At 36.6% G+C, this 13,432-nt stretch overlaps 1 protein-coding gene across 2 annotated transcripts; it reads left to right on the top strand.

Annotated features, from left to right (window-relative positions):
* Positions 1-1,589: 1,589 nt before the first annotated feature.
* LOC132165627 (probable trehalose-phosphate phosphatase J) lies at positions 1,590-4,519 on the top strand. Of its 2 annotated transcripts, none has more exons than XM_059576267.1 (11): positions 1,590-1,807; positions 1,915-2,217; positions 2,347-2,487; positions 2,598-2,669; positions 2,810-2,902; positions 3,007-3,162; positions 3,342-3,419; positions 3,513-3,582; positions 3,820-3,890; positions 3,980-4,072; positions 4,205-4,519. In XM_059576267.1, the coding sequence occupies exons 2-11, from the start codon at positions 1,942-1,944 to the stop codon at positions 4,271-4,273; spliced, it is 1,119 nt and encodes a 372-aa protein (XP_059432250.1). In that variant the 5' UTR covers positions 1,590-1,807; positions 1,915-1,941; the 3' UTR covers positions 4,274-4,519. The 2 variants fall into 2 exon arrangements, with proteins under 2 accessions (XP_059432250.1, XP_059432249.1); XM_059576266.1 differs by having other exon boundaries at positions 2,810-2,911.
* Positions 4,520-13,432: the final 8,913 nt, after the last annotated feature.

Below are 13,432 nucleotides of genomic sequence, written 5' to 3'. Positions count from 1 at the left end.
TTAATTATTTCATAATTAATGAGATGCAAGACAGGTGCATAATTAAGTAGGAAAATGCATGTGAAAATCTCAAACGACTTATTGACTTAAGGTTCTTTTGCTAAAACTTTGTTTAAAACAACTTTAGTAATTATAGTTTTCGAATTTATCTAAAAGGACATGATATTTGTATTGGTTTGACAGCATGGAAAATATTTAATCAATCAAGTTATTGAATTAATTAAACAAGTGACGAGGATACTTAATTAGTAATGTTAGAACTTCAATGACATACTTTAAAGTTGTCTTTTTATTCTTTTGATAAAAATTTTACTTCAACTTGTTATATATGTATAGTAATTACTATAATTTTCTTATTAAACTTTAGTCAATCAACACGTGGAGTTTCTAGTTATATATACAAAGCAAGAAAAGCACTTGAGATTCTTTGAACTTATATATATTTTTATTTATTCTTTTTTTAAAAAAAAGATTCTATGAGATGGATTATGGATTATGCAGAGATCTCGAGTACTGATAGTGTTAGAATCTCATTCTCTATTTTTTTCTACAAAAACATCCAATATTAATTTCATCTAAACCAAACACGATTAGTTGAGATGATGTACGTTAGAATTTATTTTGTTCTGGGATTCAAATGGTGGGTAAAAGATTTGAATTGAAACTAATTAAGCTTAAGAGGGATAATAAAAACTCAACCATTGATGACAACAAGAGGGAGTTGTCCAACCAACACATGGGTTGGTATTGATTCGGACTTAGGTTGGATTACGTAAAGAACAAGTTATAGGATTTTTCTTCAATATGAATATGAAATCAATGGGGGAGATTATTCCAAGAAAATTATGGAGTAATTTTTTATTTTTATTTTTTTCTTTTTTTCTACACGGCAAATTAATGATACGGCCATGGTCATAGGTCAAAGGTGAGAAGATGCATGCGCAATTGCATGCATTATTGGGACTCCCCCACACCAACATGTAGTGTAGTGCATTAGGAAATTGAAGAGAAAGTAGGAGATTTAATTTAATTTATTATTATTTTATTTGATATTTTAATCTGCAGAACCAGGTGGGTTGAGGCAGCTGCTTGTTTTACTGCACATTACAAGGGGCGAGAAAGCTGTTCTGTCAAAATGGGGGACCAATTGTTACTAAAATTGGTAACCTTGGTGGCTTAAGCCTGGTTTTGAAGGGGCCGGTTGGGAATGAATGCCCCAAATTATTGACCCATTTAAGGAAATACCTGCCCCTGAATCTGAACTGTGGACGGAGACGGAGAGCCCAAGTGGCAGGAACCCACGTTAGGTGAGTTAAGCGCCACGTGGACAGAACTGTTTAGGTGGCCGACGAGGAGAGGATGAGAAACTCTGTTTCTGTGACGGCGAAGACGGCGGGTTATTTCGCAATTTTGTGATGGAACAAAGGGAGTGGTGTGGACCCGGGGGTGGGACCCGCGGGATATGGGGAAGAGTTTAGCTTAGTGGGGGTCCCAATAAGTGAGAGTCTTTCGAACTCGTCCGTTTGTGTCTGGTCGCAGCTATAAATGGACCATTCGGGCAATGTCTCCCTCGCAACCCATACCAAACATACACTTCCTCTTTGCATTCTCTGCTTTTCTACGAATCTTACTCGCCTGTTTGGCTCGAGTTTTCCTTCCATTTTCCATATTAACTTCTTTCAGCTTTCCTTGTACAACTCTGCTCACGCTCGTAAAACAGAGAGTACTCTCTCTATTTCTTCTCTGTTCTCTGTTCTCTGTTCGCTTCGCCTGACTTTTGAACACCCTTGAATCTCAAAAGTTGAAGGTATTTTGTCAAATGGGTTTGTTTTAATTTTGGTATTGGTAATCTGGGTTTTGAGCAAAAAACTATATGAAAAAAAAAAAAAAACTGAGTTACGCTTGTTTTTGCAGTGATTTCATTGGGAAAAAGGAGTAAAGATGACGAAACAGAATGTGCTAGTCTCCGACACGAAATCCACATTCAACATGGCGATTTTGCCCATTTCGAACTCGTCGATTTTCACGAGGGCGGCGCAGAAGCCTCCTGCAGCACCGGGCGGATACATTTCCATTTCAAGGAAGAAGTTGCTGAAGAACCTTGAGATCAATGGAGAAGCAAGAATAAACACTTGGGTTGACTCCATGAAAGCCTCTTCTCCTACCCATATCAAGGCCACTCCTTCTCTGGCCGATCATGACCAGAGTTCCTGGATTGTGAGTATTTTCATAAATAAAAAAAAAATAAAAAAACTAAATTGTTCAAACAAAGGAGGATTTTTTTGGTTTCTGTGGTGTTGGGCTTCACAATGAAGAATCTGATTTTGTTGTGTTGCTCAAAAAAAGGTTCGCCACCCATCTGCCCTGGACATGTTTGAGGAAATCATTGATGCCGCAAAGGGAAAGCAAATAGTAATGTTTTTGGACTACGATGGCACACTCTCACCGATTGTCGATGACCCTGATCGAGCTTTCATGTCTAGGCCGGTTAGTCCTTCCTTCCTTGCCTCTGTTCATCATAATTTCATTCACATCACTTTTTTTTCTTCTTCTTTCTTTATCAGTTACTGAACTTTGTCTCCTTTCGATTAACTCAGATGAGAAAAACAGTGAGAAAACTTGCCATGTGTTTTCCCACTGCTATTGTGACTGGGAGGTGCAGAGATAAGGTACATTTCAAGTTGTTTGATTCTGTTTTCTTTGTCATACTCTCTGGGTTGTTAGTTTTCGATTATTAAACTTTTGCTTTTCTTCAACAATTTTGACTCCTTTCCCAGTTATAAACAGTATTCTTGTATAAATTCTGTAGGTCTATAGTTTTGTAAAGTTAGCAGAGCTGTACTATGCCGGAAGCCATGGCATGGACATTAAAGGACCGGCAAAAGGTTCAAAATACAAGAAAGTGAGTGAGGTGAAGATTTCCCTACTTTTTGTTTCCCCCCTTCCTGAAATAAATAAATAAATAAATTCACAACTTTATAACAATTTTCTTCACTCTCTCCTCAGGGTAATGGCGTTCTGTTCCAACCCGCCAGTGAATTTCTTCCCATGATCGACGACGTTTACAAACAATTGGTGGAGAAAACAAAATCAACTGAAGGGGCTAAAGTGGAGAACAACAAGTTCTGTGTCTCTGTTCATTTTCGATGTGTTGAGGAAAAGGTATATTGCAACCATCACAATCATCACTACTGTTCCTGGTTTTTGTGATTATTTTGTTTTCTTACTGTTTACGTACATCTTAATGTATATATTCTTATGTATTCATGCCAAACATGGAAAACAGAAAGAAAAAGAAAAAAAAAAAAGTCTGACAGTGAATGAAAAAAAACAAATTGCAGAAATGGAGTGAACTGGCCCAGCAAGTTAAATCAGTACTGAAAGAGTACCCAAAACTACGTCTTACCCAAGGAAGAAAGGTGACATGGGATTCTTAATCTATCAATTTTTGCTAATAATCTTGTATTAGTGAATAATGGGTCACTAATTTCAGTTCTGTTTGTGTAATACAGGTGCTAGAAATCCGTCCCACCATTAAATGGGACAAGGGGAAGGCTCTTGAATTTTTGTTAGAGTCACTTGGTGAGTTTTACCTCAAGCCACTACTTTTGTTTTAATTAATTTTAATATATAATAATAAACATACTTTAATCATAACTAAACATACATTCTTTCCCATAAAGTCATTTTAAGATCTTGGTTTGGTAGTTGGGAGGATATATGTGATCCAAAGCGTGCAAACCATATAAAAAAAAAAAAAAAGTGCTCAAAAAGTAATTTCTTAATCACTATAATAAGAAAATTCTCTCTTTTTGATAGGATTTGCTAATTGCACCGATGTTTTTCCCGTTTACATTGGAGATGACCGGTCGGACGAGGATGCATTCAAGGTATCCTATGTTTTGATTTATACCATGTTAAAAGTTGTATATTAGTTGAAGATTAAGGCAATTAATTAAGTTTTTAATATTGTGATTAGATATTAAGAGACAGAGGACAAGGTTTTGGCATTCTTGTCTCCAAGTTTCCAAAGGAAACCAGCGCATCTTATTCCTTACAAGAGCCAGCACAGGCAAGTATCCAATACATGCAATTAAACCTTGTTTCATTACTTCTTTTCAACAAACCAATAATTTTTTGGCAATTTTGCATGCCTAATATATGACTAATCTTTTTTTTTTTTTTACCCTTTGTTTTTTTACAGGTTATGGACTTTTTGGGACGTTTGGTTGAGTGGAAAAGCCTGTCATTAGGAGGACAGGCCAGGGTGTAAAGTGATAAAAATATGAAATATACTGCCACCACCCTTCCAAGAAGTGTACAAGGGTGCAATGGGAACATGTAATTTCTTGTTCATGGTAGGTAAAAAAAAAAAAAAAGAGAGAGAAGATGAAAAAATGGGGAGATGGGCAAGGGAAGGAAGAGAACCTAACTGTAATCTTTTCTTGTCTTTGTACATCTTGTAACTACCTTTGTACAAGGAAAAAAGAAGTTGTAACTTAGTAAGTTGTCTCAATGCATGGAGAGATTTTATTAATTATCTCTTTCTCTCTGGCTCTCATATTTGACAAAACATTCTTAATTAATACGATATATAATGCAATAATGGAATGTTTAATCTGAAATCCTTTTTTGTTCTTTGAATATTGTAAAATGATAATACATGAATTCTCAGTGTCAATTGAACTCAATGGCCAATGCATACATAGAGGGCTACAGTGGAAAATGGGTTCTGTTTCAGGAAGAGAGAGAGAGAACAGTCCATTTTGATTGGGTGCAAACCGATCGAAAATTCATACGACTTTTCAGAACAAAATTATACCATTCTTGGACTAGGAAAATGGTCCCTTTCACAAAATTTTCCTGCATATATAGCATCAAGATTTTGATGGATACCATCTTTTAAGTATAATGAAATGATGGTGATTTTGTTAATTATGTACGTGAGTGTAAAAAAGAAAAGAAAACAAAAGAGTCTTACATTGAAAATATGACAAAGTGTGAGTGATTAATATAATATAATTGAACCCAAACTCATGTTTGTATTTCGGGTTCAGATCGTATCGAGACATAAGTATAAGATTATATATATAGTTCAATCATAACTCGACCTATTGGATTAGACCTTTAACCATCTCATATGAAAACCAATTAGTGTTTAGTGAGGAAAGCCAAAGCCTTTTATGACATTCAAAATCACACTTCGCAAGTCATGTTTTAAGAGCCGTCCACGTGAGTATAGCGACACTACTGCATCTCAATAATTACTCCCTCAACATCAGCCGCAAATGTCACATGTCGGGTTTTGATCGTGTTTAAGCATGTATATAAGACTATATAAGCCACTTTAGTTAAACCCATTTAATTAAACGAACAAGACTCGTCAACTCTAATATTCTAATTTTGTGGTAAGTTTGTGTCGGATTCACATGTCATGTAAAAAATTGTCAGTCCTACTCCATATGTTTAGCTTTAAGATTGAGTGATGACTCAATATATTATATTATGGTCTCATTAAAAAAATTCCAAAGCTTCAATCTCCCAAACACATTTAAGGTTTGAAACTTGCTTGATAAGTTTGTTCAACATCATTATTCATGAAATCCAAAAACAAAAATAGGAAAAAAAAAGTTACTAGTGTGTACCCAGCACTGCTCTGCAGCAGTAAGAAATTGCTGATTGACGTTTTAATGGCCATTTTACCATTAGGTAGAAAATGGGTCCACACTTCACGAGTATTTCCCCACAGCCTTACAACTTCTACTCAAGTCTCAAACTAATATCCTGCCTTTCTAATAAAATGGAATTATTTTATAAAAAATTAATAGAAAAATGTTGGCAGAAAGTTTAGCAGCTTTATAGTATACCCTGCTGCTTTTGAAGCCATAAATGTGCTTAGACTGAGAAGATGGCAGTGAAAGTCACAGAGGAATATTTCAAGTTAAAAACTAAAAAGGCAACCTCCAAATGTGGCATGGTACCAACAGTCTGCTGATTGTGATAATGCATATTTATATATATGGTTATATTTGCTGTACCCAATAACCTTTACTGCAATAAAAATTTTATATATATATATATATATATATATATATTTGAAGTATTACAATTTTTACTGTAAAATTAATAATTAATAAAATAATTAAGAGAAATTGGTAAGCTTCCATCTTCTGGATATAAGCCTTGGTGGGGATGAGAAATATTTAAAGAGTAATATCCAGAAGAATTAAGCAGTAAAATTATAAGGAAATGGGTGGCTTTTACAAGTATAGGACAGATTCCCTCGTTTTAGGGAATCAAAGTTCATTTCTTTCTTGGAAAGGACTTTGTGTTTGCTGCAAGATGGGTTGGCAATTGATGCATTATTGGTGTTGTATTATCAACAAGTTTATCAGCATTGGTACACCATCATTAGTTGGCAGCACTGATAATTAAGCTTCATATTCTATTATGGATCAATTAATTGACCATCAAACAAGAACCCTATTAGTCCTTATATATTTAGGTACAAATTAAGTAAAATTCAATCCCTCATTATGCCTGCATTAAGATCAGCAGCAGTTATAGACTTCATCATCATAGCTCATAGGAATAATATCCACTTTTTCAAGATAAGATTCTACACCATTTTTGATTGGATAAATATTGCATATTCAAGTAAATGTGAGGACCCCTTATAAACAATTAGATCAGAGATCACTATTTGGCTTTCAATTGTATGATCACATGCATGCTGAGTCACAAGGATAAGTTTTGCACTAGATCTTGATCTATTATCAAAAAGATGGTGTACGGTCAAGCTAGCTAGCAGCAACATTTTGCAAATTTACCTGCTTGATATTTTTACTTCACAGTTGAGCCATCTCTTCTCTTTTCTTTAAAAAGTATTGACCAGTACATCTAATGAATACAATTTTCGACTCCTTGCCTCATGGATTCATGAATGGCTATGGTCAAAGCTAAATATCTCATGTGCACCAGTCGAACTTCTAGAAGAAGGTGATATTTCAACCCCCAATGGACATACATTTGTTTCTAGATCAATAATTGGTGCAATAGAGGGCATTCTAAATTGTCAGCAAATAACATTTTCTCTTCAATTTTCAATTATTGTCCAACAAAAAAAAAAAAATTTCTGCTTCCAAACTCAAGCTTCTAGATAGAATCTTCCACCTTGAGTTTGAGAGAATATTATAATATATCATACTTGTATCCATCATACCTATAAATAAGAACATTAATATAGTTTTAAGGGCCATTCAGAGTGATAGACGTAAGTGTCTAACACCGAATGACCCGTAAATTTTTTATTTTTTTTTTCTATCTCTCTTACTTCCGCTATTATTTTCATATTTTATATTTCTCCACAACTTTCAACATATATAAAGTAAGGATGCATTTGGTCTTAGATCTGAGAGTGATACCAACACTACTGCTAAACAATTTTTTTATTTGTTCTTTATAGTTGGATTATGAAATGCAAAAATTATTTATTGTTTTGATGAATGTAGGCTGGCAATAAACTAACGAAACATTAGGAGTGAATTATTGTTAGGCACTATGCTCAAAGTAATCTATTTGGTTGTCTCATGTTAAAGCTGCTTCCTTTTCAACATACCGTAGATCTGCATACGCCCTTTTTTCAGACAAGGGAGTAGAAAAGGTTTAGGACAATTCTAATATGCTTTAGAGATACTCTTTTCTTAAGTGTTTTTTAAGTAGAAATATGAGTTGGCAACACAATAAAATATTCAGAGACACAAACTTATGTGAATTGACTATATATATATATATATATATATATATATGAAATTAATTAAAACTACATTAATTAATACTAATTGGGGGAGGGTTTATTGAAAGATGATCCTCACACTACTACACTTGAACCAAGAGGGCAATTGGTTTTTTGGGTATTATTATTAATTAGATCTTTATTACATGGGTAGGTGTACAAGAAAAGGCATATAACTATAGCTCGATTACAAACACAGAAACAAGAAAGAGTACCCCATTGGGTTCTTAGATTTGAAGGAACCCCACCTTGCAGAGATGATTGGAATCTGCTTCATTTTTTTGAAAGGGCATTATTATTATTTTTTATTTTTTATTTACTTTTTCAGGAGACTGAGTAAGAAAGAACTTTTTGGTTAGGTTTGTGAAAGGGAAACCCACCACTAGGTAAGGGAATCTATGGTTGAATGAGGAGTTGGAATCCACTTAAAAGGGTGTATTTGATGTGAAGAAACACACATGGATTTTGGAATAGAGACACACTAGCTCCAAGCTTTGGCTACCTCGTCTCTTTCGGACGTGGAAAGATGGAGTCCACTAGTTTCAACCATCATTGGCGCCTTAACTGAATTAAACTAAGTCTTTCTAACATTCAATTATTGGTGGGAAAAAAAAAAAAAGAAAAAAAAAAAAAGAAAAAAAGAAAGAGACTCCTCCCTCCCTCCCTCCAATGCAACCACGAAGATCCCACCTTCCTTTTTCTTTATATCATTCATTATATATATACTTTGGGAAAAAAGGAAAAATAATAATAATAATAATGTTTTATGGACCAACCCCAACCTTATACTTAAGAATAAATAAATTGATACAAAATCTTTCATGTGATCAACAACTAAGCCCTTGCCATATAGTTTATTATGGTTGCATTGGTGAGAAGTTGTGGTGAGATTCAAAAGAGCACGGAAGAGGGAACCTTTTTGGCAATGGCGTGTCAGAAGTAGTCATGGTCCTGAAGCACACGTGTCAGGTACCCTGCATTACTAAAAATAGATTGTTTACACGTGTGCTGCGGTCGAGAATCGGTCCCCGGCATTGAGGGTCGAGCCATGGAGGGTGGTGGTTTGTCTTGGAATACTATAAGTACTCTTATATAAATATATGTTGATAATTGGCTGGCTTCCTCACTTGGATTCCCATGTGACCATTGATGCCCTCGTTATGGGGAACAAATACACAGTGTTTATGTGTGAGTGAGCCATTGGTTGGAGCAACCTGTGAGACCCCTGGCCTCTCTGCCATGCATGACTACTTACTGTTCATCAAACACATGAATTATTGTATGTGCATGTGAGATTTGCACGTAGAAATCAAGGAGTGGGGGGTTAAAGGAAGGAGGGATTAATTAGAGATTAGATTAAGATTGAAAGCCATGTGCAAATGCAAGAAAGAAAAGAAGGGGTAAGGGGTTTGGGGGAGGGGGGGAGGCCACTTTCCAAAACTTCATAATAATTACTGAGTTGTAAAGTTAGTGTTTTTTGAAGAGGGGGAAAAAGGAAAAGGGGCTCTTCAATTCTAAAGAATACATTGATGTCCATAGTTAACACTCTTATAAAAAGCTTCTCTCCTTTAGTCCAACTCTCTTTTTAAAGTACTAGCTGCCACCGCAAAGCAACTTGCTCTTAGATCGATAACATGATGAAATGCCGTATACACTTATTGTTCTACTTTTGGTGCTCTCTCTCTCTCTCTCTTTTTTTGTTCTTTCTTCTTCTTCTATTATTATGATTATGATGTTAAGTATCTTTCCACGAAAGTGGCCTAGGGACGAAGTAAACAACTGTTGACGTTGAATGTCCCGTATAGGAGACTTGTAAGCAGGGTTGGGATTAGAATATTTAATTTGGGGAAGGGTAAAAGTTAATTTTTAAAGGTATTTTAAATTTTTTTTTTTCTTTTTTTTTGGGAACCATCCCTTGGCTTGAGGGGTTGGGGACCCTCCAAGTCCGGGGGTAGTTCCGCCCCTGATTGTAAGAAGACCGAAGATATAAAAGTGACACGTCAGGGGTAATTGTGGAACCACTTCCAATATTTAAGTTAGAAATAGTGAAATTAAGAGCGTATATGGACAAAATGTAAACAAGAAGGGCGAGAGAGCTTGTGTATATGTGATGTCAACTGCTTTACTTTTATAAAGGTTTCTAGTCTTCAATTGGAAACCAGACCTAACAAGACAAGTATCAAAAGTCTTGGTGGCCAATATGAAAGTGATGCATCTTCACAATTTAATTCTCTTCGATCAGATAACACTTCCAACAGCTTCATTCCTTATCAAGTGAGTTTGAAACAGGCAACACGTACAATAAGTCTCATAAATTACTTTCATTTGAGAGAGTGCCCCCAACGGTTCATTTCCTTATCGAGCAAGTTTGAAACAAGTAAGTCGGTAAAATAGGCAGATGACATTCCTTTTAGGATTATTAATTACCATTTGGGGTATATGAAAGGAGGAGGCCGGTTTCAGACTTTCAGTGTATCACGAATGTTTGTGGTGAAAATATAAGTTACATGTGAAATTTCAAATAAACAGCTAGATCAATACAGATTGAAGATATTCAATATCGTGTAACTGATTCAAATTCAAGCTGCTGGAGCTTTGAGATGTGTTGTGATCATTAGCATTATCTCAAGTTACAATTTGATCAGCAATTAATGCTATCTCTAGTGACAGCTTCAAGTGGAACCTGTTGCATGTTGTGTTATCATCATCTTATGCTGCATTATTTGTGGTTTTGAAATTGATGTTGGAGATCATAATAATACCTATTTTCATAGAATCGTTGAGGTCAGAAATTCCAAGAAACTTATCAAACATATATGGGATATTGTAAATGGGGTAAAGGTGGCTGATCAGGAGTATTACAAATGATTGGTTGGAGCAACTAATAGAATATTCAATTTGATCACAAAAAGGCTGCACGAGTGGCACATTTGCTACTGATAGAGCAGAAATACACCCATGTAATAAGCCCAGGACCCACTTAGACCTAATCAAGAAGACTCGAGGCCTAGTCGAATAAAAGACCTAGTATTTCTTAAAAGCCCAAAACAGCCAAATGGAAGGCCTGCTAATACAAAGGCCCAAGGAGGGTCCAAGTGGAACCATTGGAGCTCTCTCACTCTCTCCATTTTCACCTCCCATAGTTTACAAGTCAGACCTACTCCCTCCTCTCCCCTTCCCCCTCTGCTCCCCGCTCCTATCCTCCACCTCCCCTTTTGTGTTTTTTTTTTTTTAATTTTTATTTTCTTATTTTTTGGTTTCTTGCTTTTTTAGGTGTTCTTTGACCAAACTAGTAACTTCGGTCTCTTCCACCGTGTTGTGCCGCTCATCTTCTCCTCGAGATCGGTGGGGTTTTAGATCTAGGTCTTCAAACTTAGATCTACTCTCCTCAATCAATTTTCACTGCGCCACGCGCCAATGCCGTCCAGTGCACCTCGGCCGCTGCTGTTGCTTGTTGGTTGTTTGTTTGTATTTTTGTTTTTGAATAAGATTTTTCTTCTCTCTAGATCTGCCCTTATGAGTGATCTATGAGGTAAGGAGGATTAGATCGGTGTGATAGATTTTCTCTCACGGACGGAAAATAAAGGTTGGGAAATATAGCTACCTATGTCTTAGATCTAGTCTGCCTAAGAGCAGATCTGTGCTTTAACCATAGTTGTATATAGGTTAGCAGAAAGGTTGAGGTCATAGATAGTACGTAATTGTAAGATCTGTATTGTATTTATAATGTTATAACCTCATAACTTGTGTTGAGGAAGAAAATATTAGCAACGGTCATAAATTAATTGAGAAAATAAAATCTCAAGCCCGTAACGTTAACATTCCATCTACGTAAACAATTTCCTTGTATAGAAGATCACAACATCAATCCTTAACGGCTATGTAAACCAAATTTTCTGTATAAATAGATCCTCATGTAAATCAATTATAATCAAGAAATATACAAGTATTGTCTTCTTCATTCTCTCACTATTTTTCTTGGGTTTTATCATGGTATCAGAGCGTATTCTTAGAGATTAAAAATCTGTTTCTTCAATTGAAAACATAGTCTCGTTTTTTTTACCTGTCAACAATATTCTTGCCAGATTTTGGGTACTAGTCCCACACGCTTTTGCCGGTCAGAAAACGTGTTGGCCATTCTCTACCCATCCTAGTGATCCTCGTTGGTCATAGGACACCATCTACATCAGTGTGGTACTCGTTTGGTCAGAGCCCACTCCGATCAGTGCCCAAATTTTGATTCAGTGGCGTTGTGCAGCCAGTTTCATCACTTCCGTCGAATGCCCAAGCCGCAACAAGCCCACCACTTCGTGTTGTCAAATTTGCCCCACCCATCCCTCAGTTTCTCCGTTGGTGCAGTTTTTCTGCTGGATCTGTTGATCGTTGTGAGGCAAGAAGAAAAGAAAAATTGCTCTTAGGTTGGTCAATTTTTTTTTCATTGTAGTCAAACTCTCTGGTGTAGTATTGGCATTCCGATCACCTTGGTGTAGTATTGGCATCTCAGTCTCTTAATGGAAAAAATTATCAAACTTGGAGCCTAGCCATCATTATGGCTCTTAGCGCCAAGAACAAGCTCGGATTCATTGACGGGACCATCTCTCCACCAATGACCTCCTCCAAAGATTATCCACAATGGAGCCGTTGTAACAATATGGTAAAATCTTGGTTATTAAATTCCATATCTAATGACATTTGCACTAGTGTTATTTATTGCAACCTTGCGAGCGACATTTGATTGGACCTTAAAGAGTGATTTTCTCAAGTGAATGGTTCTCGTATGTTCCAACTAGAGCAAGATATCAGCACCCTCGTTCAAGGCACCATGCCTATCGCCACATACTTTACAAAACTCAAAGGGTTATGGGATGAATTATCAGCACTTCAGCCTAGCTCTCCTTACATTTATGGCGCACTAAAGGAGGGCCTCAAACTACAGTAATGTCAGCGTACCATCAAGTTCCTCATGGGTCTCAATGAGTCATATGCAGCTATTCAGGGACATATCCTCTTGATAGAACCATTGCTTTCAGTCAGTCGTGCATATGCCTTGGTCCTTCAAGAGGAACGCCAACGCAGCATTACCATCCCACCCATCATTGAGGGCATTGCCTTGGCTGCAAAAGGCAATTTACCACCACGGAAGGACAACCGCTCTAGCTTTCAGAAGAAGGAAATACCAAAATGCACTTATTGCGGTTGTGATGGTCATACTACTGAGCAGTGCTACCAACTTCACGGATTCCCCCTACTCATCGCAAGATTAACTCAGGCTCAGGTTCTAGTCTTAAGCCCCGTGCTCATCAAGTTTCCACTACCAACAGTTTTCCTTTTACACCTGATCAATGCCAATAGCTCCTTGCAATTTTGAATAACGTCACCCCACAACATTCCATCGCCCACCAAGCAGGTAATCCCGAACCATCTCTATCAGGTACGCCTTCTGTCTTATTTGATGACTCATTATGGATTCTTGATAGTGGTGCTACTGATCATATGGTATGTTCTCCCACTGCCTTGACCCAGTCCCATCCTATTCATGGTCGTACTGTCCAATTACCTAATGGTTCATATGCTTCTGTAACTCACATTGGATCTATGGCTTTTTTCCCATCACTCATCCTTCATAATGTCTTTTGT

The sequence above is a fragment of the Corylus avellana genome, chromosome ca11 (genome assembly GCF_901000735.1).
Source record: "Corylus avellana chromosome ca11, CavTom2PMs-1.0".
Lineage (NCBI taxonomy): Eukaryota > Viridiplantae > Streptophyta > Magnoliopsida > Fagales > Betulaceae > Corylus > Corylus avellana.
Note: the sequence above shows the minus strand (reverse complement) of the source record. Positions and strands in the feature narration are given on the sequence as shown.

Bases quoted from the DNA above. Each gene is read 5' to 3' on its own strand.
- LOC132165627 (XM_059576266.1), top strand. From the start codon at position 1,942: ATGACGAAACAGAATGTGCTAGTCTCCGACACGAAATCCACATTCAAC. The intron at 2,670-2,809 runs GTACATTTCAAG...TAAATTCTGTAG, and splicing joins CTGGGAGGTGCAGAGATAAG to GTCTATAGTTTTGTAAAGTT. The intron at 3,420-3,512 runs GTGACATGGGAT...TGTGTAATACAG, and splicing joins GTCTTACCCAAGGAAGAAAG to GTGCTAGAAATCCGTCCCAC.